Raw genomic sequence first — 23,744 nt, forward strand, 5'->3', positions numbered from 1 at the left:
ATCATAAAATTGTTTTCTAATCTAAACTGTAGTGAACTCTACTTTTTCATACTAGTACTGTATCTTTATTGAAAGGAATTTTTATTTGTATGTGATAAAACTAACATATTGAAGTGTTTTTAATGAATGTGATGACATTTACTTTCCTTTTAAGATACAAAGGTCGTGTGGAACTTCCAGACAACTTAAAATCATTATTTCGTCCTATGTCAATGGTAATACCGGATTATGAACTCATTGCTGAAATAATGTTGTTTTCAGAAGGTTTCAAATCAGCAAAATTACTCTCAGGGAAGATAATAAATCTTTACCAACTTTCTAGCAAAAGACTATCACTACAGGTAAAATACAAAGAATATATTTTTCTTTTTTGTATCCTAATTTTCTTCTGGAATGGAGCTCAAAGTAGCTACATAGCATCTCCAGATGATGTCCCTTAGAGGCAATGATTTGGAAAAGTAATGCAGAAATCAGATGTAAATATAGTATAAATTTACAGAGAAATATTCATCTGTTAAACTGAATAGAATGGCCTACTGTTCATAATGACAGCAAACTAGTTGAGGAGGTACAAGATAGTCCAAGAACCACAGAAACGCACACCTCTTCGCTTGCCTGCCTTTATGAATTTTCTAGGCCAAATATAATTTTTCCACAGGAAATGCAACTTTCAGTGAATATGTTCCTGAATCCAGTATAGGATTTTCCTTTCTGTTTCATTTCAAGTGCTATAGTAATGTTAGCTACCCAAAGTCACTAGCAAAACCTTAGGTCGGGGGTCTTCAAACCTGATAGTGTCAACTCATAAAATAGTTCTGTGGTCTTTTTAGAGTTGCCAATAGAAAAGGAGGGGGAAGCAGTGGGCAGCTTGCATTCCATAAATGTTTTCAAAGATAGTTTCTAGGTGACCAAGGTTTCTGCGGCGCAAAATTCTATCTGGAGAGTATGATTGGAGAGTACTCTTGGTTATGGATATGTCCCATTGGAGAATATGAATTATGATACACCCAGGGGGTGGGGGAAAATCAGGGTCAAGGGTGAATTATGTATCTCAGAGTCAGCTACACCAAGGCAATGCTGCATCTTTTAACTCCCAATAAATTATTTTGGAGTTTAGCTAGAGACTCATGATTTAAATGGGGTTAAGTGTCGGAATCCTGACAGCTAGCTTTAAGACTTGTGGACTTCAACTCCCAGAATTCTTCCTCCAGTCATGTTATCTCAGGAATTCTGGGAGTTGAAGTCCACAAGTCTTAAACTTGCCAAGTGTGAAGACCCATGCCTTAGGGGATAGAGGGAGGTAGAGACTCTTTTCAGCACTTATTGGGCAAAACCCCTCAATTTCTTCAAAGGATTATCTTTTCTGGTCATTATCCTTATGTTGTGCATTCCTATTTTTAAAAGAAAACTTCAAAAATAATTGAGAATTGGTGCCTTTCTGTAAAGGACTCTGGGTCTAGGCAAGTGCCCTTGTTTGAGATGTAGGAGCAAAATTCCCAACTGACAGTTATATAGTACTATTATTTCCTACAGAGGGACAGAAATTTCTACTTTCAGCCATCTTATCTTCTTCCTGTACTCTCATTGACAAGTATCCCACTGGATAATTAGTATTCTAGAGTTCTTTTGGAAGCCTGTTAGGTTCAGTTAATTTTCATTCCATTTTCATTCACAAGATTTCTGTGATATTCTTTCAGATATTTGATATAATATCATATACCCTCACAACTGCCTTTTCCAATGCTAAACACATTCCGCTCTTTCAATCCTTGTTCATATAATATTGTTTCTAGACCCTTTATCTTAATTACTGTCTTTCTGTAAACTCTTCCAATTTCTCTAAATCATTCAAGCGCAGTGCCCAAATTAGATGTAATAAACAAATAGAGTGGAGTGCATATCTTTTTTTCTTGCAGCCACACAACACTAATGCCTCATATTAAATTTGTAGTTGCTTATTATTCCACTGTTGTTGTTTTACAAATACTGATATCAGCCTAGTTATCTGCTATCCCATTTTTATTTCTAAGGAAAAAAAGTTGTGCTAATCATTACATTTAGGGTTGTTACTTTTGTTTCTCCAATTTATTTTGTTTCTATATTAGCTATCCACTTAATTCTGTGTCATCTGAAAAATTTATAAACATTCCTTCTACTTCCTATGAACACCTCTAGAATCACCGTAGTTTCCTGTAACCTGTTTTTTCCTTACCCCACACATGTGGCAGTTCCCTTATTGTATTTTTAACAATAATAATTGTTAAATTATGCATAATTCTGCATAATTGATAGGTAGATATCACTAAAAGAAACAGGGCTTGTGTAGCACTTTCTTTTCTGAAAGATTGTTAGAATTTGCCATCTTAATTAATGCATCTTTTTCTTTTGTTTTGAATATATATCTAATGAAACCAGGGGTGGGATTCAAATTTTTTAACAACCAGTTCTGTGGGCATGGCTTAGTTGGTGGGCATGGCTTGGTGGTCATGTGACTGGCTGGGTGTGGCCAACTCAACATCACTCACATTGAGAGGCGCTTCTCCTTGCCTGGCCTCTTGTGACTGTGGGGAAGCTGCAATGGTCGTAACTGTGAAGACGGTCATAAGTCACTTTTTTCAATGCTATTGTAACTTTGAATGGTCACTAAATGAACTGTTGTAAGTCAAGGATTATCTATACAAAAATACAAAAAGCTTCTTTGTTTTCAAAAAGCTGCCCTAAATACCAATCATTAGATTATAAATGGGGGAATATCAGTGAAAATCAGTGACAGTCACAGCCACCACAGCCACTGTTATTCTTGGATTTGATGTAAGTCTGTTACTGAAATGTTTTTGATACTGGACTTTGTTATTGGATTATCCCTGGACTGAAAACAGACTGCTTTAACTGTGAATGACTTGGAATGCTTGGACTTTGCTTAAACGTTTATTGGAAGTAAAAACCTACATTTTACTATACAGTGTATCTGTGTGCTGTTTGTGTGTTATTCTTCACCATTCTCACTATGTCTCCCTGTGCGCGCTCATTCTCCTAATGGGGAATTACCTCAACAGGCTAGACTTGGATCTCATGTGACTCTGCAGTGATTCCAGATTGATGACACATTTAACCCTGCCCTTAGGCTCAGACTGCTCACCTGCTACAATTCTAGTCCTACCTTAGGCATGAAAGCCTGGGTGACTGGGCCAGTTAGGCTCCCTCAAGAATTTTGGCATGGTATATCTATTCATGCCAAAAAGGAAAAAAAGTAGAAAGAAAGAGATAAGAGAAGGCATACTTCTTCTTCACTGGCCAAGTCGATAAGAGGGATTTCAAAGAGCTCTTTCTGGGAACATCTGAGCATTTCAACATCATATTCTATCTTTTATATTATACAGAGGTCATGGTATCTGTGTTAATTCTCACAATACATTTTCAACTTTCTTCTGGCCTTGTAAGTCTATGGAGATTCTCAGTCATCCAAGTCATTGTTGTCCTAAAGGTGCTTTTTCAAAAGGCAACTGGACTTTCTTTGTTTTTCCTAGAAGATTTTTTGTTAAGCTTCTCATCCAAGAAGCTTCTTCAGTTCTGACTGAATGGTGGATAATGGCAGGATTTATGTTCCTTACAGTCATTTGGTCATTACCACTCACTCTGAGAGTCATTGAGGCCCACTGGAGGTTTATCTGTGCCCTCAGGATCACCTGAATAGTGCAAATGAGTGTGGAACCTTCTTGGAATCACTGAAAGGAGACATTTCTTACAACACAACCCTTTTGGCAATTCCAAGAAATGATCAGGGATCCACATGCATAGTTTACGAGGCATAGTTTGACCAGCCTCCACTACCTGCTTATTTAAAAGCAGTTAAAACCTCAGCCAAATCTTGTACCAGAGCTATGAGATCTCTCCCAGGTTTCCTTTGAAACCCCACCTGAACAGCTGATCAAGCAGGGTAGGGCGAGCCTCAGAAAACCCCAAGGTTAAAGAGATTATTTGTTCCTGACAAGTTAGTTATTAAACTAACATATTATACTCTAAATCAGCATCAGTGCCATGGGACAAATTACACATTAGCTCTGGGAGAGTTCAGTTGGAAATCAAATTGGTTACATTGATAATAATTTTGACAACCATGCTGTTTAATAATTGCAAAGAAGATATTTGAAGTGCACAAAAATAAATTGTGTTCTTATTTTTAGGATCACTATGATTTTGGCATGAGAGCTATAAAAACTGTATTAATAAGAGTTGGTCAAAGGCGTCAAGAGTTGAAACAACAGTAAGTTTTCTTAAGTGGTTTATATTAAAAATAGAACATTATTATATCTCAATTTGTGATCTACAGGTTTTATATAAAGAAGTGTAGTAGAGGAAAGACCTGTTTTACTGTAATCCTATTTGTATTTCTTTTGAGACAGACAACTAAATTCAATAGATTTATCTATGAATGCCTATTCTAGCATATAGTCCTTCAAACTCAAAAGGACTTATTGCCTCATAGAATTTCAACCTAAATTACCAAAATTCTAAATATTCCTGTAGGAATATCTATATTCATTAACCAGCAAAAATGCATTACTATTCATGAATTAAGTTTCTTGATCAGTTTTGTTTCTGACTTCCTAAGCATTCAAATTACAGTTCTGTCATATCATAAAATAATGTTTAATTTGTAAGGGAGGGAGGGAGGAAGAAAAGAAGGAAGGAGCTTTGACTGACAATTAATTAGCCATTGTGCAGTTAAATATAGGGGGGAAATTTAGAGGTATATGGATTAATAAAAATATTAATGTTTGATATCCACATTAGTGGGAATCTTCTGCATACTTTTTGGTGTAAATTTAGTTTATCTAGATCCTTTTTGCCAGGTTTATTTACAAACCATACAAATTTTTAGATGAAATGTTTTATTTATTTGTTTGTTTTGAACATGACGAAAATTCAGTCAAATGTACAACTTTAGCAATATATGATCAAAAATGTGCATTTAAGAATATCTCCTTAAAAATGCAGCATGGGTGGATTAATGAAAACATTATGGGACTTAGAGTAACTCATGAAATTCTAATTATTAGTTTTCTTGTATAATAGATATAATAAAAAAAGGTTTTCTGCAAGGGAAGAAACTCTAATCACAATTGACATATTGAAAGAAGTGAATTTGCCAAAGTTAATTGCTGAAGATGTTCCAGTATTTGAAGACATTATCAGAGATCTCTTTACAGAAATGGAAGTTCCAAAAGTAAATCCTAAACGATTAGAGGTAATAAAAATAAGAATAATTATTGTTGATATTAACTATAAAAATATTTTTAACATTGGTTTTTTTTAATGTTATTATCCATTCAGTTTGAGTATTTCAGTGATTTTGTAAAGGAGTTTAGAGCTGACCTTTGGGTAAGTATGAGTAAGCCATCAAAGAGAGACTTGGACAAGAGTTAACAAGATCCAGAAATAGAAGGAAGTGAGAGAAAGAAACAAAATGACTCTGCCATAATTTTAGTATAAAATGGGACAGAGAAAAACATAGACAGGCTTTAAGGATCCTGTTAATATATGCTATAACAGTAGAGCAGTATGCCTGGAATCCCAGTAATATTGGTGCTTTCACTTGGCCTATCTTGAAAAACTGACAGATATTCAGGGAAGATGGGGCATATTCAGGTGTACATTCAGGTCTATTCAATGTCAAGTCAGTGAAATTGATTGTGACTCTTTAATTCCCCCCCCCTAATGTTTCCAGAATAGCTATATATTTTTCTTAATACTAAAGTTTCGTTATTTTATGTATTGTCAAATTATTGATCAGTCATCAAACTTCTAACCATCTGTCTATGTTTTTTAAATAGAGTGCAATATCTCTTGCAATACAGCATTTATCTTTGCAGCCTTGGGAAAATCAGATAGAAAAGGTTATACAACTATACAATCAGCTTATGGTGAGTACAATGGGATGTTAATCAGGTAAAATGTGATACAGAGGTTAAATATGATACAAGTACGTAGAACTCAAAATTTTACAGTGAGGTCTTATATTATAGGAATTGTATTCCAGTAAATGCCAGAAATGGATGTTTGTGATGGAATGTAGTCAGGAGTCGCAGGAGGGAGAGCTTCTTTCCCAGACAGCAAAGAGACATCAGAGCTTGGAATAGCTGATCAGCAGGAAGAGAACAAAGTTCGACCCTCCCTATCAATTCACAGAGTATATCAATAATTATTACAAATAATTGCTTTAGTCTGGCAAGGTTCTGTTGTAGGCGAATAACAATAAAGGAACTACTCAGGAATAACTCCATATAATTGTTCTTTGTTATTTGGGCCTGACATGTTGCCGCAATTGAGGAGTACAAAATCCCCATCAGTATATGCTTATAAATATACACTTTGTAAGACCTTTAGTTTGTATTTACTAAATCATTTAAGGAATATGAATGTTGCAGATTTGATATTTTAAAATACATTTTCAGGCTCGTGCTGGTGTGATGCTTGTAGGCCCCACAGGTGGAGGAAAAACTACCATCAGAACAATTTTAGAAAAAGCTTTGATAATCTTTCCATTAGTTGATATGGAAAGTGCTACCAAACTTGATGTTTTTCAGGTAAGGATTTTTTAAAATTACTCTTATGGTATGAGTAGTTGATCTCTTTTCCTATAACCTTACAGAACAATAATCCATATGAATTTCAAAATTTTAAATATTTACTAGTTATTAAACTAGTTTGAGTAGTTGGCAATCATGTTGAGGTATTGCTGTAAAGTGTTCTGGTGAGAATTATGACACAAGACTGAAAATCAGCCTACTGAAAGAAACTGTGCTTGTTAGGGTAGCATGGAGAGCGTGTATCTATAAAGTTGCCAGGAGTCAGACATGAGTGAATGGTTAAAACAAAAAGCTTTGGCAATATTCAGTCAACTTTCACTTATTTCAGAAAGCTAAGGAAGCTTTGGTTTAGGTAGATACTTGAATGGGAGCATACCAAGAAATTACAGGACAATATGTTGGATAGAAATAGAGAAATTATTCAGGAAGAAACCAATGGCAAAACATGTCCATATTTTTTACAGAAAATTACTTATATGCAGGGGTGGGATTCTACCAGTTTTCCCTGGTTTGGCCGAACTAGTAGCTCCAAAGATCATCTGAGAGAGAACTGGTTCGCTCAGATGATCAGCTGCTGGGCCCGTCCTCCCACCATACTGACCTTTATTTCCTGCTTTTCAACCTCAGTTGCATTGCATGACACAGCAGATTGTTGTGTGTCAGCTGTTGAAGACACAGGGAGAGTGAGGGAAAGGTCAGTAGGAAGGCCTCTGCGCATGCGCAAAGCACACCCACCAAGCCATGCCCACCGAACCAGTGGTAGAAGAATTTGAATCCCACCACTTATATGTCTTCATCAAATCACCCAAGATCATACTTGATTTGAAGAAGACTTTACTATGGTACTATAGTAGGTCCTTGCTAAATGTCCACTTGTTCAGTGATCATTCAGATTTAAGATGGTGCTAAATAAGGGAGAATTATGATAGGTTCTTGTAGTTGGGACCATTGCAGGGTCATCACAGTGATTTGATTATAATTCAGATGCTCAGGAACCAAATTGCAGCAAAAATGTTGCAGTGTCTCCTAGCCATGTGATCATCATTTGTGACCTTGTGTACGTAGGATCAATCAATAATAAAATACACAAAACCCTTTTTATTGGTTTGTATTTATAGGAAATGAAGGTAATAATTGCTCATTTAGAAGGATTTTTTTCCTTCCTCAGAATAATTCAAAGAGAAGCAAAGTGGATACCTTTGTTGTAAATCCAAAGTGTGTTACTATTGATGAACTCTTTGGACAGACAAATCCTAGTACAATGGAATGGTCAGATGGATTATTATCATCAGCAGTTCGAGGATTTACCAAACTTGGAATAAAAAAAGTTAAAAGAAAAGATACAAGCCTTGGTATAAATTCAGAAATGCAGGATTTATATACAGTGAGTACACAGTAATGTAGTAGGATATTGAGATATTTTTATTTAAAAAATGTAGTTACGTTATTCATTTAGATACTACTGAGTATTTCTTTCATTTTTTTCATTTAATAACTTTCCAAATCCAGCACGTTCTTTCCCAAATGATGGAAATAGTTTATTAAAAATGGTAGATTAAATGACAGATTGATGATAGAAATGATAGATATCTTAGTAAGACTCCAAGACATCTGTTTAGTTTTTAAAATCCTCAGTTTAAATGGTTACAATTATTTTAAATGTATGATTCTCTGAGTTTTAAGCTGCTGCTCTTTTCCTGTTTACTTCCCAGGTAGTTTACTTTTTTGTTGGGTGTCCTCTATTTTATCAGACATATGCAAACACTTTTCTTTCTTTGGAAATCCTTGAACCTCTATTTGTTCTGAATGTGTTGGAAGCATATTCCAATCTACTTTCTTTTCTAGCTTCCCAGTTTTGCCTGTTTAGCCTTAGCTTGTATGGTGACTCTAACTAGAAATAAAACTCACAATCTGATTTTATTATGCTTTATTATTATTTGTCTAAGATTGAAATTGTCTTAATTAATTAATTGTAAATTAATTAATTTAGTATTTGGCTTTGTAGTTGTAGTCTTCCTTTCACCTCATTATTTTAAGAAAATCCAGGATCTTAGTTATGTTTACCTTTGTAAGTTATAATTATGTGATGTTCACCTAATGTTATCTATTGTTGTATAATTACTCTCATTTCTGCTTTTAGCTGAATACAGTGAATATAGCTGATGCACTTGTGGCTGATGAAATTGTACAATCAACAGAGAATATTCAATGTTAGTATAATCTTGTCATAACAAATATGGGAATTAATTCATTATTGTGTGTATCTTAGTTAAAAATTCAATGTAGACAACTTTTTGATGTTTAACTAATTATACATTAGCTCTACTGAAATTAGTTTCAACATCCTCCCTAGGAACAAAAAAGTAGCAATGGAAATCATGTGATAGGTTTTTGCTCCACTCACTTCCTGATGGAAACATAGGTTTCTTTTCATATGCATTGGGATATTAACATTCTATTGAATGAATATGTAGCTATTAATATATTCTGCTGTGTGCTATAATGGAGAGAATGAGTCAGTTAAGAACCTGAACTCCACAGATCAGTGTGAGAAGAAAAAGATATGTGAATCTCACAAAGTGATGAAAACCTTGAGAATATCAGCATATGCCATAGGAAGTTTGTTAATGGTAGTTTTAGGCCAGTCAGTTTCTCTCAGCCCGTTACCTCACAAGATAGTTATTGTGGAGAAAATAGGAGGAGAAAGGAAACTTAGATATGTTTGTCATCTTGAGTTATAATCTCTACATCTATTGCTGAGGGGTTGGATTCAAAATTTTTAACAACTGTTTCTGTGGGCATGGCTAAGTGGGTGTGGCCATGTGACTGGGTGGGCTCTTCTTCTTCTTCTTCTTCTTCTTCTTCTTCTTCTTCTTCTTCTTCTTCTTCTTCTTCTTCTTCTTCTTCTTCTTCTTCTTCTTCTTCTTCTTCTTCTTCTTCTTCTTCTTCTTCTTCTTCTTCTTCTTCTTCTTCTTCTTCTTCTTCTTCTGCAGGCCCCCATTTTTTGGGCCTTCTGGGCTTCAGGGAAGCCTCCAGGGGAGCATTTGCTCCCAGAAGGCTTCCCTGGGGCTCAGGAAGAAGAAAAAAACAGAGCCTGGAGGGGGCATGCAGCACCACCCCCCATGTTCCATTTTGGGGGCCTTCTGGACCTCAGGGAAGCCTCCTGGGTTGTTGTTTTTTTTTGCTCCCAGAAGGCTTCCCTGGGGCTCAGGAAGAAAAAAAATGGAGACAGGGGGGTGCTGGAGACACCAATGCTTTATTGCATCCCAGGACAGCTGATCATAGGAACCGCTGATTGTCAAGAGGGGAAAAATACCTTAAGGAGTAACTGGGCAGGGAAGAACACAGTCAGCAATGTTGGGCATGTACGTGATGTTGTGCATGTGCAATCAGGACTGACTGTGCAGGGAGGGGAGGGGCTGGTGGAGAGGAGTGGAGACAGCCAGGGGAACAATTTGTTGGTTCTCTGAACTGCGCAGAATCATAACCCCTAGCTCTATAGAACCGGTTCAAACCAGTAGAATCTCACCCCTGCTATTGCCTCTAGTTGGCAATAGGTTTATAAGTGATGAAAGCCAGTGCATGGTCACTGAATTCTAGCAAAATGGCATCTGATGTAATATTCAGCTCTCCTACTGATTCTGTTTCAGTAGAGTCTGCTAGATGTGTTGACTCCAAATGTGTGCGTATGTGTGTGTGTACAGGGACCTTAGAGAAGCTCCTACATAACAGACAACAAAAAGAACAATAAATGAAGCAACATTGTCATTCCATACATTGCAGAAATATTGGAAAAACTCAGGAGGATCTTCAGCCAACACAACATACGTGCACACTGCAAACACAAAAATACACTAAGGCAGAAGCTTTTCCACCAGGGGTGGGATTCTACCAGTTCGGAGTGGTTCTATAGAACTGGTTGTTACGATTCTGTGCAGTTCAGAGAACTGGCAAATTGTGCCCCTGGCTGGCCCCGCCCTTCTCCGTCCGCCCCTCCCTCCCAGTCAGTCCTTATTGCACGTGCCCAACATCGATCCTCCAGCTGTCTTACTGCTTTGCCCAGGAGGCTTCCCTGAGGTCCAGGAGACAAAAAGGGACCTGCGGGCATGTGTGTGTGCTGCACCCCCCTGGCGGTCTGTTTTTTACCTTTCTGGCCCTCAGGGAAGCCTCCTGGGAACAAAAATGCCCCCCTGGAGGCTTCTCTGAGTCCCTGGAGGCCCAAAAACAGAGCGTGGTGGGGTGCTGCAAAAAAAAAGAAGAAGCCTACCTAGCCACTCCCACCTAGCCATGCCCACAGAACCGGTTGTTAAAAAATTTGAATCCCACCCCTGTTTTCCACCCCAAGGATAAAACACCTAGACACAAACTGAGCAACATGGTCAATGCAGTAATCCATGTGCAGATCTATACATCAGGGAAACAAAACATGGCACAACTTAGGAGAACAAACGCATCAGGACTAGATTCAGCAAACCATTTGCATTTAAAAGACAAAGGCCATTCTTTTGAAGACAGAAAAATCCACAATCTGGACAGAGAGGACTTCTGGTTTGAAAGAGGGGTCAAAGAGGCCATATATGTCAAAATTGAACAGCCCTTGCTCAACAGAAGAGGGGGATACCACATCTACTTCCAGTCTACAACATAGTTCTTTCAACGGTTCCAAGAAGCTTCCACACCCATTTACACTATTCAGGTGACCATGATGACACAGATAATCCTCCAGGTGGCCCTAACAACTCGCTAAAAGAATGCAAATTGTTGAGGTGATTCCCCATTAGGAGAATGAGCGCATACAGGGAGACGTAGTGAGAGTGGTGAAGAATAACACACAACTAGCACACAGATACACTGTATAGTAAAATGTAGGTTTTTACTTCCAGTAAAACAGTTAAGCAAAGTTCAAACAAGCAGTCCAAATCATTCACAGTTAAAGCAGTCAGTTTTCAGTCCAGGGATAATCCAATAACAAAGTCCAGTATCAAAAACAGTTCAGTAACAGACTTAAATCAAATCCAAGAATAACAGTCAATAGGGAAAAATGGAGGAATGGCAACACTCTCCAGAAACACCAGAACAGGAACTAAACAACCCAGGTTTCTGGCTCCATCTTATGGCCATTTGAGGAACCACACCCAATTACACTTTTAGCATTCCCTTAAAGAGACAGTATAAAAATGTCTATCCTGGTTTATGTATTTTCCAACCTAACTAACTGTTAGGTGACTTACATTCCTAACACAAATGACCAGCTGTCTGCAAGGAGTATAAATCCTTTCATTCCCCACCATCCAGTCAGAGCTGAAGAAGCTTCTTGGATGGGAAGTGAAATGTCTTCAAAGAAAAACCAGAAAGTCCAGTTGCCTCTTGCAAAAGTATCTTTGGGATGACAAAATATACTAATTTTGTGCAATTGTAGGCATCTTTTTTGCTTGTCAAGTCAGGTGATATAACTTTTGATTTTGTGGCATTATTAAAGATACCAAATACGATGACATAGTTTATGAAAAACTAAATGGCATTTTTCTGGGATGTCACAGAGAGACTCAAAATTTGCTGCGAGACATCTTCTGAAAAATGTCCAGAGAAAAGAATCAAAGAATAATACCTCTTAAATTTTAATTTCTTGAAGAAGTTTTTTATAAGTCTATGTTATAAATTAAATGATCAAGAGAAAAATCTTACTTGAAAAAAAGTGTTACCCCTCTTTACTTACTCTTTACAAATGTAGTTGCTTCTGTAAGTTTTTAATTAGAATAAACTGGTCTTCTATAACATTTTTTTAAAAGTCTGGTACCAGAAACTCCAGAATTGTCTCTTTCTGCACTATAAGATACAATTTAGAGGTCCTTGGTGCTCTCAGAGCTGGGTTATTTTCTTGCAAAGGTTTCATTGCCTACATTTGTCTCTTTTGTCTCTTTTGAATGATATATAGATGTTGTTTATGTCTATGTGTCTATCGATGGCCATTTTATCAGAGTTACAGGTTTCCAGGAATTCTTTTAGCATTTTTGGACTTTGTTTGGTCTAAGTTGATCACACTTTTCCCAAGTGAAAGTATGGTTAAGTCTGTGTTGTGAAATTAGGAATGTCTTCTGATGTAGTGGCTGTTGTAGTCCTTACATTCCATCGCTCCAGCCCAGCTCCACCGTGCATGCATGCGTGTCTCCCACCAGCCAGCTGGTCTTCGGGTCTCTGCCACGCATGCGTGGGAGCAGGGCCTTCCCCAAACACCACAATTTCCCCCCTAGAATGCCTTTGGGGCACTCACGCATGCATTCACGCGCATGTGCGCTTTGGACATGCGGCACCAAAAAAGTTAACCATCACTGTAAATAGTCTGTTGGTGTTTCTGAGATGTTTTTGATATATGAGTGTTATCCTTTTCACAGCTTGGGTTGGTTGTGCTCTATTTGGTTGAGTGGTCAGGTACTTTTTGATGAAGTTGCATGGAAATCTATTTTCTTGGAAGATATAGATGATCTGATTCCTTTTTCTGATAGTGAGGATGGTACAATATGTTTCTGCTCAGCTAAATAGTGTTCTTACATAGCTTTTCTTGTTGGAAGTTGAGTTGTTACTTGATGAGTTAGTAGTGGAACACTTGGTGTGGGTGGTTTTCCAATAAACTTTTATTTCTAGTTTGCCATCGCTGTCTCTACTGATGGATAATATGTTGTTTTCTTCTTCCCTTGTAAATTTTATATATTTCAAAATGTTGTTAATGGTTTTGTGTGTGTTCTCCAGTTGGTCCTTTTTTATTATGACAAAGGTGTCATCTACAGATGACTAAGGATGTGTGAGTCCTTTACAACATACAGGGTAAGGACTGCAATAGCCACTATGTAGGACAACAGGCAGAAGATTTGCAGAACAAAAGACATTATGAAAACTCTTTAATTTCACGTCATATGACAGATATAATCATAGTTTTAAGTGGGGAACTGTGAGCATCCTTGTCCAACCCAAAAACTAGAGAATTCCTGAAATTCTGGCACTCTAACAAATCATTCATCAATAGGCACATAGGCATAAACAACATCTATGTACCATTCAAAAAAGACAATCAACAATATCATTAGTTCTAGAAAACCTCCTCATCAGCAATCAACATCCAAAGACGAATATTAACAAATCAAAAAGTAACTGCTCAACAAGCTAATAGTAAAAAGCTTAACAAAAGAACCACCAAGATCATTCCCACCCATACCAAAAGGACAAGTCACCAGAATATAAAACGAGAATAAACGCCACTCCCTACTAGCATTGACTATGTTCTCAAATTGGGTAATGACACATCTGCAAAACAACAACCAAGATCAGAAAGCACTAAGCACTCCTCATTTCAAACCAGAGCTACAATTATTCTCTTCTATAGGTACAATTTAAAAAGATGTTATATATAGGCACAATGATCCCATAGCAGATTTTTCTATTGTTCCCATTAACATATTGTAATGTACCATTTAAAAAGCAATAAAGCATTTCTTCTCTAATTTGATTATCAGAAAATAGATAATTTGAGAATAAGATTTAAATGTGTTTTCCAAAGGAAAAAATGGATATGTGATTTTTAAAATATTTTTTAATAAAATTGTTTTTAATTACTATTTTACATTTTTAAATGCGTTTAAACTATAACATTTAAAATTAATGCTTTCCCCCCACACACTTTTAGGTGAAACTGCTGTTGACTGGCAGTGGATTATCCTTGATGGCCCAGTAGATCCACTTTGGATAGAAAACTTAAATTCTGTGCTAGATGACAGCAGAACATTATGTCTTGCTAACAGTGAAAGAATTTATCTATCATCAGCCTTCAGAGTGATATTTGAAGTAGACAGTGTATCTCAAGCCAATCCAGCCACAATTAGTAGATGTGCCATGGTTTACGTGGTAGGTTTTGTTTAAAAAAGTAATTGTATACTTTCACATAATATTCTTTATTTTTCATTTGCCAATAGCAAATAAACAAAATAATTATATTTGCAAAGAGATAGGTGGTTTAATCCCATTTAATGAATTTCAGATGTAAAATGTGTGCACTTGACTAGATAAATATATTCCATAATAAATATTTCATAATTCCATTTCATGACTATTTCATGACTATTCTAGAAATTAATGAGATCAGACCCAACCAAGATCTCAAGAATTAAGCCATTAGGGATTGCTCACTTTTTTCCACTTTCTCTTCTGCTGATTTGTTATTTGCTACAAATATATTTTCCATTTTAGTTTTTTGCAGGGAACAGAGGTTTTTGGCATTCAAATGGATGATCCTAGCAACAACTGTAAACTTTTTCTGCGTTTGTTGTTCTTATTCTTGGGAAGTAAGCAACAACTCTGCATAATAAAACTCAGGAACAGATCTGAGAATTATCAAATGACAGATTTATATGGAAGAGATTTCAAGTTGCCCCAAGAAGTTTTATTTAGTCCTTTTTCTTAAAGAATGTGACTTTCTAATGAGTCCAAATCCATTTTTCTAAACATTTCTTCATTGCACTAAATTATCTGAATTCTATCTTGTTAAAGTATAAGATTTTAACTTGTACTTCACTCTCCTATGAGTTAACATGTATATGCTAACAGTAATAATCATTGTGTATATATAATGCTAACAGAAAGTAGAATAATGAGGTAGAACAAATAGCAGCATTGACATAATTACATATTGAGGATACAGAATCATATTTTTTTAAAAAAAACTTCTACATAAAAATGATGTTGAAACCTATGATCTTATAGACCTATGATCGTATAGACCTATGATCATGGGGCAACTATGATCTTATAGACAATGATCTCTCATCTCTTGATTGGCAACTTCTATTCACTGGATGCAATACTGTAGAAGACGATTACAACATATTTTTACTTGAAGTCAAAAGAGTCATCAAACTATATGTATCAATAACAACTCCAAAACCAGAAAAAATAAATTACCCATAACAATAAGGAAGTTTCAATCCAAAAAGAAATCACTTTGATGGAAAAACAAATCTGGTCACGTTGCCAACTTCAAAAGCAAATACAAAAATGTATGCCACCGGATAAAGACTGAATGCACCAATTATCACATTAAACAAGAGGAAAACCTTCTATGCACCAATTCCACACGTGCTTTCTACAGTTTTGTAAACAACAAACTAAAAGACTCAAGGTCCATCCCACCCCTGAAAGGACCTAATGGTAAAGACTGCAATGATGACACCATTAAAGCAAACCTCTTTAACACATTCTTTGGCTCAGTATTTGTAAACAGCAATGGATCATGCCCAGTATTTCCTAGTTGAACCACAGACAACTACAATGATCTAATACATATCGATTTTACAGAAGACAATGTCGAAAAAGCACTACTCAATCTAAAACCGTCTCTATCTATTGGACTGGATGGAATATGTGCCTTCTTCTTAAAAAGGCTATCCACTGCCATAGCCGAACCTCTAAGCATAATCTTTGAAAAATCCTTCAGGACCAGCTCCTTGCCAAACCTATGGTCACTGGCCACGGTCATCCACATCTTCAAAAAGGGAGACCCCAGCCTAGTTGAAAATTACAGACCAATCTCTTTATGCTGCATCACCTGTAAAGTCATGGAATCAATTATTAACCAATCCATTATCCTCCATTTAGAGACAAACAACCTACTCTCTAAAAAGCAATTTGGTTTCAGAATTTTTTTTCCCTGTAATCTGCAACTCCTACACTACACAACTAGATCACGGCAAAGCAGCTGATGCTATTTACATAGACTTCTGTAAAGCCTTTGATTCAGTGGTACACAACAAATTACTCCTAAAACTAAAATCTTATGGTATCTCTGGACAACTGCATAACTGGATAGAGGCATTCCTGTCAAACAGACAACAAATGGTCAAAATTGGGAGCATCCTATTAAATTCTGTACCTGTCAACAGTGGTGTCCCCCAAGGCAGTGTTCTAGGACCAACTCTCTTCATACTCTACATAAATGATCTCTGTGATCATATTAAGAGCAACTGCTTTCTTTTTGCTGATGATGTAAAACTATTCAACACCACCGACAATACTATCCTTCAAAAAGACCTCGACTATGTATCAGAATAATCAATCAAATGCAACTTCACATCTCAACAAATAAATGCTCTGTCTTACATATTGGCAAAAAAAAATCAGAAAATAAAATACAAGCTGATTAGTCAAGACCTTGTTGATGATCCAAACTCTGTCAAGGACCTTGGAGTATTCATCTCTAATGATCTAAGTGTTACAGCCCACTGTAACTACATAGCCAAAAAGGCATTAAGAGTTGTTAACCTAATCCTGCGTAACTTTTTCTCTGGTAATATCACACTACTAACTAGAGCATACAAAACATTTGCTAGACCTATACTTGAGTACAACTCATCAGTCTGGAACCCACATTACGTATCTGATATTAATACAATTGAGAAAGTCCAGAAATATTTCACAAGAAGAGTTCTCCACTCCTCTACTCGTTGCAGAATACCTTATGCCACCAGACTTGAAATTCTAGACCTAGAAAACCTAGAACTATGCCGCCTTCAGTCCAATCTAAGTATAGTACATAAAATTTTATATTGCAATGTCCTACCTGTCAATGAATACTTCAGCTTCAACCATAACAACACAAGAGCAAACAATAGATACAAAGTCAAGGTTAATCGCACCAAATTTGATTACAGAAAATATGACTTCAGCAACAGTGTGGTCAATGTCTGGAATACTCTACCTGACTCTGTGGTTTCTTCCCCAAACCCCAAAAACTTTAACCTTAGACTGTCTACTATTGACCTCACCCCTTTCCTAAGAGGTCTGTAGGGGGCGTGCATAAGCGCACCAATGTGCCTACCGTCCCTGTCCTATTGTTTCTTTTTATTTTTCTTATATGTATCCATTTCATGTATTCATAACTATGTTTAAACTTATACCTGTTATCTTATAATCACTTGATAAAATAAAATAATAAATAATAAATAAATAAAATACGGGGTGGGACTCACTGTCCCTCCTCAAAGACCTGAGTGAAGAGACAGATGTTTTTGGCTCTTCTGAATAACAGCCATCCAAATTGTGGAGGACACCTATTTCTAATTGGCAGATTGCTGCTAAAGAGAAGATGAAAAAGGTGCTGCCTCCCGCAGCACTCTGCCAGGCAAAACAGGCCTCAGAAATTGATATATCTTCTAATGAGCTGCTATTTAGAAAATGATTTGAAAGATGATATAGACATCTTGCTCTATTGGGGTCTAGTCAGTTTTGACACAACTGTATTTATGTCATTATGCTGCTTACCTAAAGAGATAAGAGATGGCACACTAGGACACACCATATACCAGAAGAAAACACATACCTCAACACCCAATCCCACCACCACCTAGCACAGATAAACTCCATGGCCAAAACACTACTTGCCAGAACCAAACACCTGGCAGACAAGACACACATAAAGACTAAACTATGCACCCTGACCAAAGTATTGACAGCCAACAGCTTCCACAGAAGCAAAATCACAGGCCTGATCCACAAAAACACACTGAGACATAATAGAGACCTAGAAGATGAACAGACCTATGGAACAGCTGTCCTGCCCTTCATTAGAGGTACAACAGACAAAATCAGTAAGATACTACACAGGCACCACATCAAGACTGCCTTCAAAACAGACAGAAAAATAGCAGCCATCCTAAGAAACCCCAAAGATAAAATTGACCTGGAAAACCAAGGCATATATGAAGTCCCCTGCACATCATGACCTGCCACATACATCGGACAGACCAACAGAAGAATAAGTACCCACCTGGATGAACACAAAAATGTAGTTAAAAAGCTGGAACACACTTCCTCACTAATCCAACACATGAAAGCCATAGGTCATAGCATCGACTTCAATGGCACCAAAACCCTAGCCATTATAGAAAACCCCAGCTACAAAATCATCAGAGAAGCCATAGAGGTTGAAAAATGACCTGAAAACATGAATAGAAGAGATGACTCCACCAGACTGTCAATTATCTGGAAGCCTACACTCACAAACAAAAAAATCTCCGCACCACAAGCCAAGCAAACACCTGGGCACAAACAGACCCCCCCGATACCTCCAGCCCAAACACAGCCCAGCCCACCAGCCAGATGAAACCTAGCTTCCTAATAAACGATAGCCGGCCATTCACGCAAAGCCAAGCTGCGCTAAGAGCCCCCAATACACGAAACACAATGTTGCCAGCCAATCAAGACAAAAAAATGCTACAAAACAGACAGAAGATACTAGAAACACCAACCAAACAGAACACAGCAAACTCCAAGACCAATAAATACAGACCAAGACTCCCAACCAATCAGGATGAAGAAAAAAACATTCTAACAAAGCACGAAGCTAGCACCAAATTTAAAACAGAAACAGCTGCAAAAGCCTGACACACAGATGAACCCAATACACAAGCCTGAGGATGGCAGATGAGATTCTGCCGAAACGTCACTATAATAAAAGCACAAATATTAAGACATGGGAAAATATTAAGACGTGGGAAAAGCACAAATATTAAGACGTGGGAAAATACCCGAAGAAACCTAAATACCATACATACTTACATACATACATACATACATACATACATACATACATACATACATACATACATGTGTTTCCTTATGTTTTCACAGGTATTTATATGTATGGTATTTAGGTTTCTTCGGGTATTTTCCCACGTCTTAATATTTGTGCTTTTATTATAGCGACTGCCAAGCCTGACACACAAGATCAAAAAGAACCCAATACACAAGCCTGAGGATGGCAGATGAGATTCTGCTGAAACGTCGCTATAATAAAAGCACAAATATTAAGATGTGAGAAAATACCCGAAGAAACCTAAATACCATACACACTTACATACATACGTGTGTGTGTGTGTGTGTGTGTGTGTGTGTATGCATTCTTAGTATGGGTATCACCCTGTTGGCTAAAAAATATATATGTTACATTGCATATATAAATAATTAAATGAAATCTTCAAATATATATATTGCTGAACATCTCTTCATATATTTTATTTATTTGCAGGATCCTGCTGATTTGGGATGGGAGCCTTATGTCAAAACATGGCTGCAAGGCATTTCTGAAATAATACCAGAAAATTGTATTGAATATCTTGAAAGTTTATTTCACTCAAGTATAAAGATAGGGTTAACTTTTCTAAATAAACATAAGAAAATGCAAGCATTTCCTGTACATCAGTTGGGGATAGTAATGAACATTTGCAGAATTATCGATTCATTTATTCATGTAATGAAACTAAGTCAAGTATCACAAGATAGTAAGTAAACTTTAAAAAATGTTTATGCCATAATTCTGTACATACTAAGTATCTTGAAATATGTTTGACTTTGAACTCTTAGAATTCTCAGTAATGGTGATGATAACTGGTGAAATGCTTGATGTCCACACATCTTAGGAGTGTCCTCCAAGCAGGGGAAGAATGAAACAGAAACCATATTTGATAATTTAAATAAGAATAGTTGTCTCATTAGGAAAATCCACTCACCATAATCAATGTTAATGTAAGTTAACATTATTTTTTTTGTTTTATTCAAAAAAGTTAAAATACAAAACTTCAAAAAATGTTTTTACAAAAACAAAGAAAACAAAACAAACAGGACATTTAATAAGTGCTTTAAAAAGGATACAAACACATATATACTTATTATTAGCCCTACTTGCATACTGATTATATATGTTGTAACAATAGTTTTCCATCCCTTGTGAAATAGGCCCAGAAATTTTTAAACTTATAATTCTATTTGCAAATTATTGGCCTGTCATCTATCTACTATATTAATGACAAAATAGTTAACAGATAGATCAACAACAACAACAACAAATAACATTAAAATTTCAAAACCCTCTGCTAACAAACTATTATTCTATCTATCCCGTAGAACGTTTACCACGGGTTCTTATCTATCCCAAATCATTCTGATAGTTAACTCTGATTCATCCTGGATCAAATATCCTTATTTGCTTCTTAATAACATTTTAATAATGTCAATTGTGGTCTGGCTAAATATAATAAATCAATTCTCCAAAATCAATCTATCTTCCCAAAAGAGTCCAGACCAAAAAAATATATCAGTTGAACGTAATAAATCCATTCCCTAATCTCCTTCACTCTTAGAGGAAACCAATCTATCACTTATCCACTCAGTCAGTTCTAATCTGTAAAATCCATATTTCTTTCAATCTTCCCCACTGAATCTGCCAGTTTCAAACCAAGTTCCTTTTGTAAATCTGGTGTAACTGCTGTTACATGCATTTTTGTAGCCATTATTATTTTGTCAAACTTTTTCAAAAAGTTTTCAAAAAACTCTTCAAAGACAGAGATCTAAGACTGTTGAAGTGATATTCCTCAGAGTGAGAAAATAGAGAAGCAGGGAAAATACTTTTTTAAAATTTCAATCCAAAATTAAAAGAAAATTAACAAAAGAAGTTCAAAATTAATAAGCAAATTAATAAAATGCAAAATCTATATAGTTAAAGTCTTACATTAATGTAAATCAAGTCAGAACACTTTCACTACTCAAGAACATGCTGTGACTTCCTTATGGAGAAACAAGAATTATTCAAAACAGCAAAATAAATAAAAGGAAAGAGACAAAAAAAATACAGATAAAGTCCAGCAGGGGATAAAATAAACCAGCATTCAACAAGCTTGTTAATTTAAAGATAAAAAGCAAACTTCAAAAAGTGTAGTTAAAACCAAAGTAATATTAAAATAAACAATTTGTCAAGAGGAAAAGATGAACGGATGACCTAACTTTCCAGTAGTCCCCGCTAGGAACTGCAATCTTCAAGACTGAAATAGCTTTGAAAGCAAAATCAGTAGATCATGGGCAGGAGAAAAAAATCTTTCTACCATTCAGCAGTAATCTTGAGGGAGGAGTCCCGATGTAACTGAGCATTAAGGTTTTTAAATGGATGGTTCATATCTCAATCATATTAATTTCTATAGCATTGTTCAATACAAAATTCCAGATATTTAATATTTAATAAATAAATATTTAATATTTTTTTCCCAGCAAACAGTGATTATGAGGGGAATCACAAATGTAAATGACACTTAAAGGAAGACCATGAGGAAAAAAGATTGATAACCCCTAGTTAATGGAAGAAGAAGAAATTTTCAGAGCTAACTCTTGATATGTATAGATAATAATAATAAACCATACAGACATAACACATGTTAAAATTTATTCATTAACTTTCTTTAAATATAATTTGGGTGTGAAGGAATGAGGAATTTCAAGGAGCCCAAGTAGCTAAAGGAAACAGGAAGTTTTCCCTTTGTGAATGTTACTCCAATCACCTTAATACTGAAATCAATTTAATCAACTTGCTCACATTTATACATCCTTGCTTTGGTTAAAGTAATTTGAAGATGGGATTCTATAGGATTTCCAGCAAAAAGCAGGAAATGTTGCTTGTATTTTTTTACTATTCTCCTTATGTTTTATGTTGCCTGTTTCTTTAATATCTAATGCAAAATGTGTTGTGCCAAAAATTGATAAAAACAATCATATGTTAGGGAGTATTTACTAACCGTTTAGTTAACATAATACAGGAGAATAATAACAAAATATAAGCAACATTTCCTGCTTTTTGCTGGAAATACTATAGAATCCCATCTCCAAGTGACTTTAACCAAAGTATGTATGTATGTATGTGTGTGTGTGTATATATATATATATGTGTGTGTATATGTATATGTGTGTGTGTGTGTGTATACATACAAATAATATTGAAACACTATATACTGATGTATCTACAATTCAAGTAGAATTGTAGATACATCTTCAGTAGATGTAGTAGATTAAAATAAAAGTAAAATGTATTCAGTGTAATCAAAATATAAAATCAATTATAGAGGAAAGTATAATTAAATTGTAGAATGTATTAAACTATTTAATGAAAGAGTCAAATATATAATTAGAAACATTATATTACAGGTAAGAAAAGACGACAAAGCAGCACAGTGAGTTTTTCAACAATAAACCAGAGGGATTATCCCCAATTTTTACAAACATTCAGTTCATTCAGTGGAAGAGTCCCACCAATAATGAAGAAAAGGTAAGTGAATTATGAGAACATAAGCATTTATTCACATTCCTGCTGAAATAGGTTAATGGCTCTTCTAGTTCAGCATGGTGTATAACAGAGGTGGTATTCAGCAGATTCTGACTAGTTCTGGAAAACCAGTAGTGGAAATTTTGAGTAGTTCGGAGAACCGTCAAATACTACCTCTGACTGGCCCCACCACCACCTATTCTCTGCCTCCCAAGTCCCAGCTGATCGGCTGGGTCTTCTTTTGGTGCTCTGCACAGGAGAATGGAGCTGGAAAGCAGGTTAGTGGGGTGGGGAGGGAATGGAGACTTTGCAGTAGCCGTTCCCCAGGAGTGGGGAGGGAATGGGGATTTTACAGTATCCTTCCCCTGCCATACAGTATCCACCCACCAAGCCATGCCCACAGAACTAGTAGCAAAAAAATTTGCATCCCACTACTGGTGTATAATAGTGGTCAGCTACATGCATTCAGGAACCTTGCAAATATGGGTTCTCTTCCACATTTGCTATTTAGCATCTGATGTTTAAGGAATGCTGCCCATGATATAGAAGACAGTAATCAACCATCAAGACTAGGACCCACTGATCCTTCATGAATTTGCTTAGTTTCCTTTTTAACTATCTAAATCATTGACCAATTTGTTTGCCAATGTTTCAAATCTCTCTGCATCTAGTTTTAATGGCTAACACAATATTCTTATACAATGGAAGAGGGGTACAATGAAAGATGCATGGTTTTTTACATCCTATTATCTTTTACCTTACTTGCCTCCTCACCAAGCTAAAAACTCTAAATCCTTTTTGTGTATATTTGTAATCATTTGAGATTTTTCTTTCTTTTTTTTGCACCCATTCAGGTTTTATTGTTTTTAAAAAAACATAATGCTACTCAGCTCATTTCCTGCAAAAAAATACAATACCAATTAACTAACCCAAATACCATTAAAATAATGAAAAATACTAAACTATCATATCAGACCAAATAATAACACTAACAATAATTTATTAAACTTGTATGCCATCTGACTCTC

General features: G+C 36.0%; 1 protein-coding gene across 1 annotated transcript in view; it reads left to right on the forward strand.

Annotated features, from left to right (window-relative positions):
- Window positions 1-23,744, forward strand: part of DNAH14 (dynein axonemal heavy chain 14) — a 267,453-nt gene that overhangs the window by 92,547 nt on the left and 151,162 nt on the right. The window contains exons 31-40 of the mRNA XM_087957091.1: window positions 155-341; window positions 4,185-4,264; window positions 5,077-5,248; window positions 5,835-5,924; window positions 6,456-6,587; window positions 7,759-7,974; window positions 8,731-8,800; window positions 14,269-14,486; window positions 19,660-19,912; window positions 22,599-22,719. Of these exons, the coding sequence (XP_087813217.1) occupies window positions 155-341; window positions 4,185-4,264; window positions 5,077-5,248; window positions 5,835-5,924; window positions 6,456-6,587; window positions 7,759-7,974; window positions 8,731-8,800; window positions 14,269-14,486; window positions 19,660-19,912; window positions 22,599-22,719 (1,539 nt within the window). The remainder of the gene's footprint in view (window positions 1-154; window positions 342-4,184; window positions 4,265-5,076; window positions 5,249-5,834; window positions 5,925-6,455; window positions 6,588-7,758; window positions 7,975-8,730; window positions 8,801-14,268; window positions 14,487-19,659; window positions 19,913-22,598; window positions 22,720-23,744) is intronic.

This window comes from Notechis scutatus, chromosome 1, assembly GCF_049901735.1.
Source record: "Notechis scutatus isolate UNSWTSFEM ecotype Mainland chromosome 1, rNotScu1.2, whole genome shotgun sequence".
In the NCBI taxonomy this organism is placed as follows: domain Eukaryota; kingdom Metazoa; phylum Chordata; class Lepidosauria; order Squamata; family Elapidae; genus Notechis; species Notechis scutatus.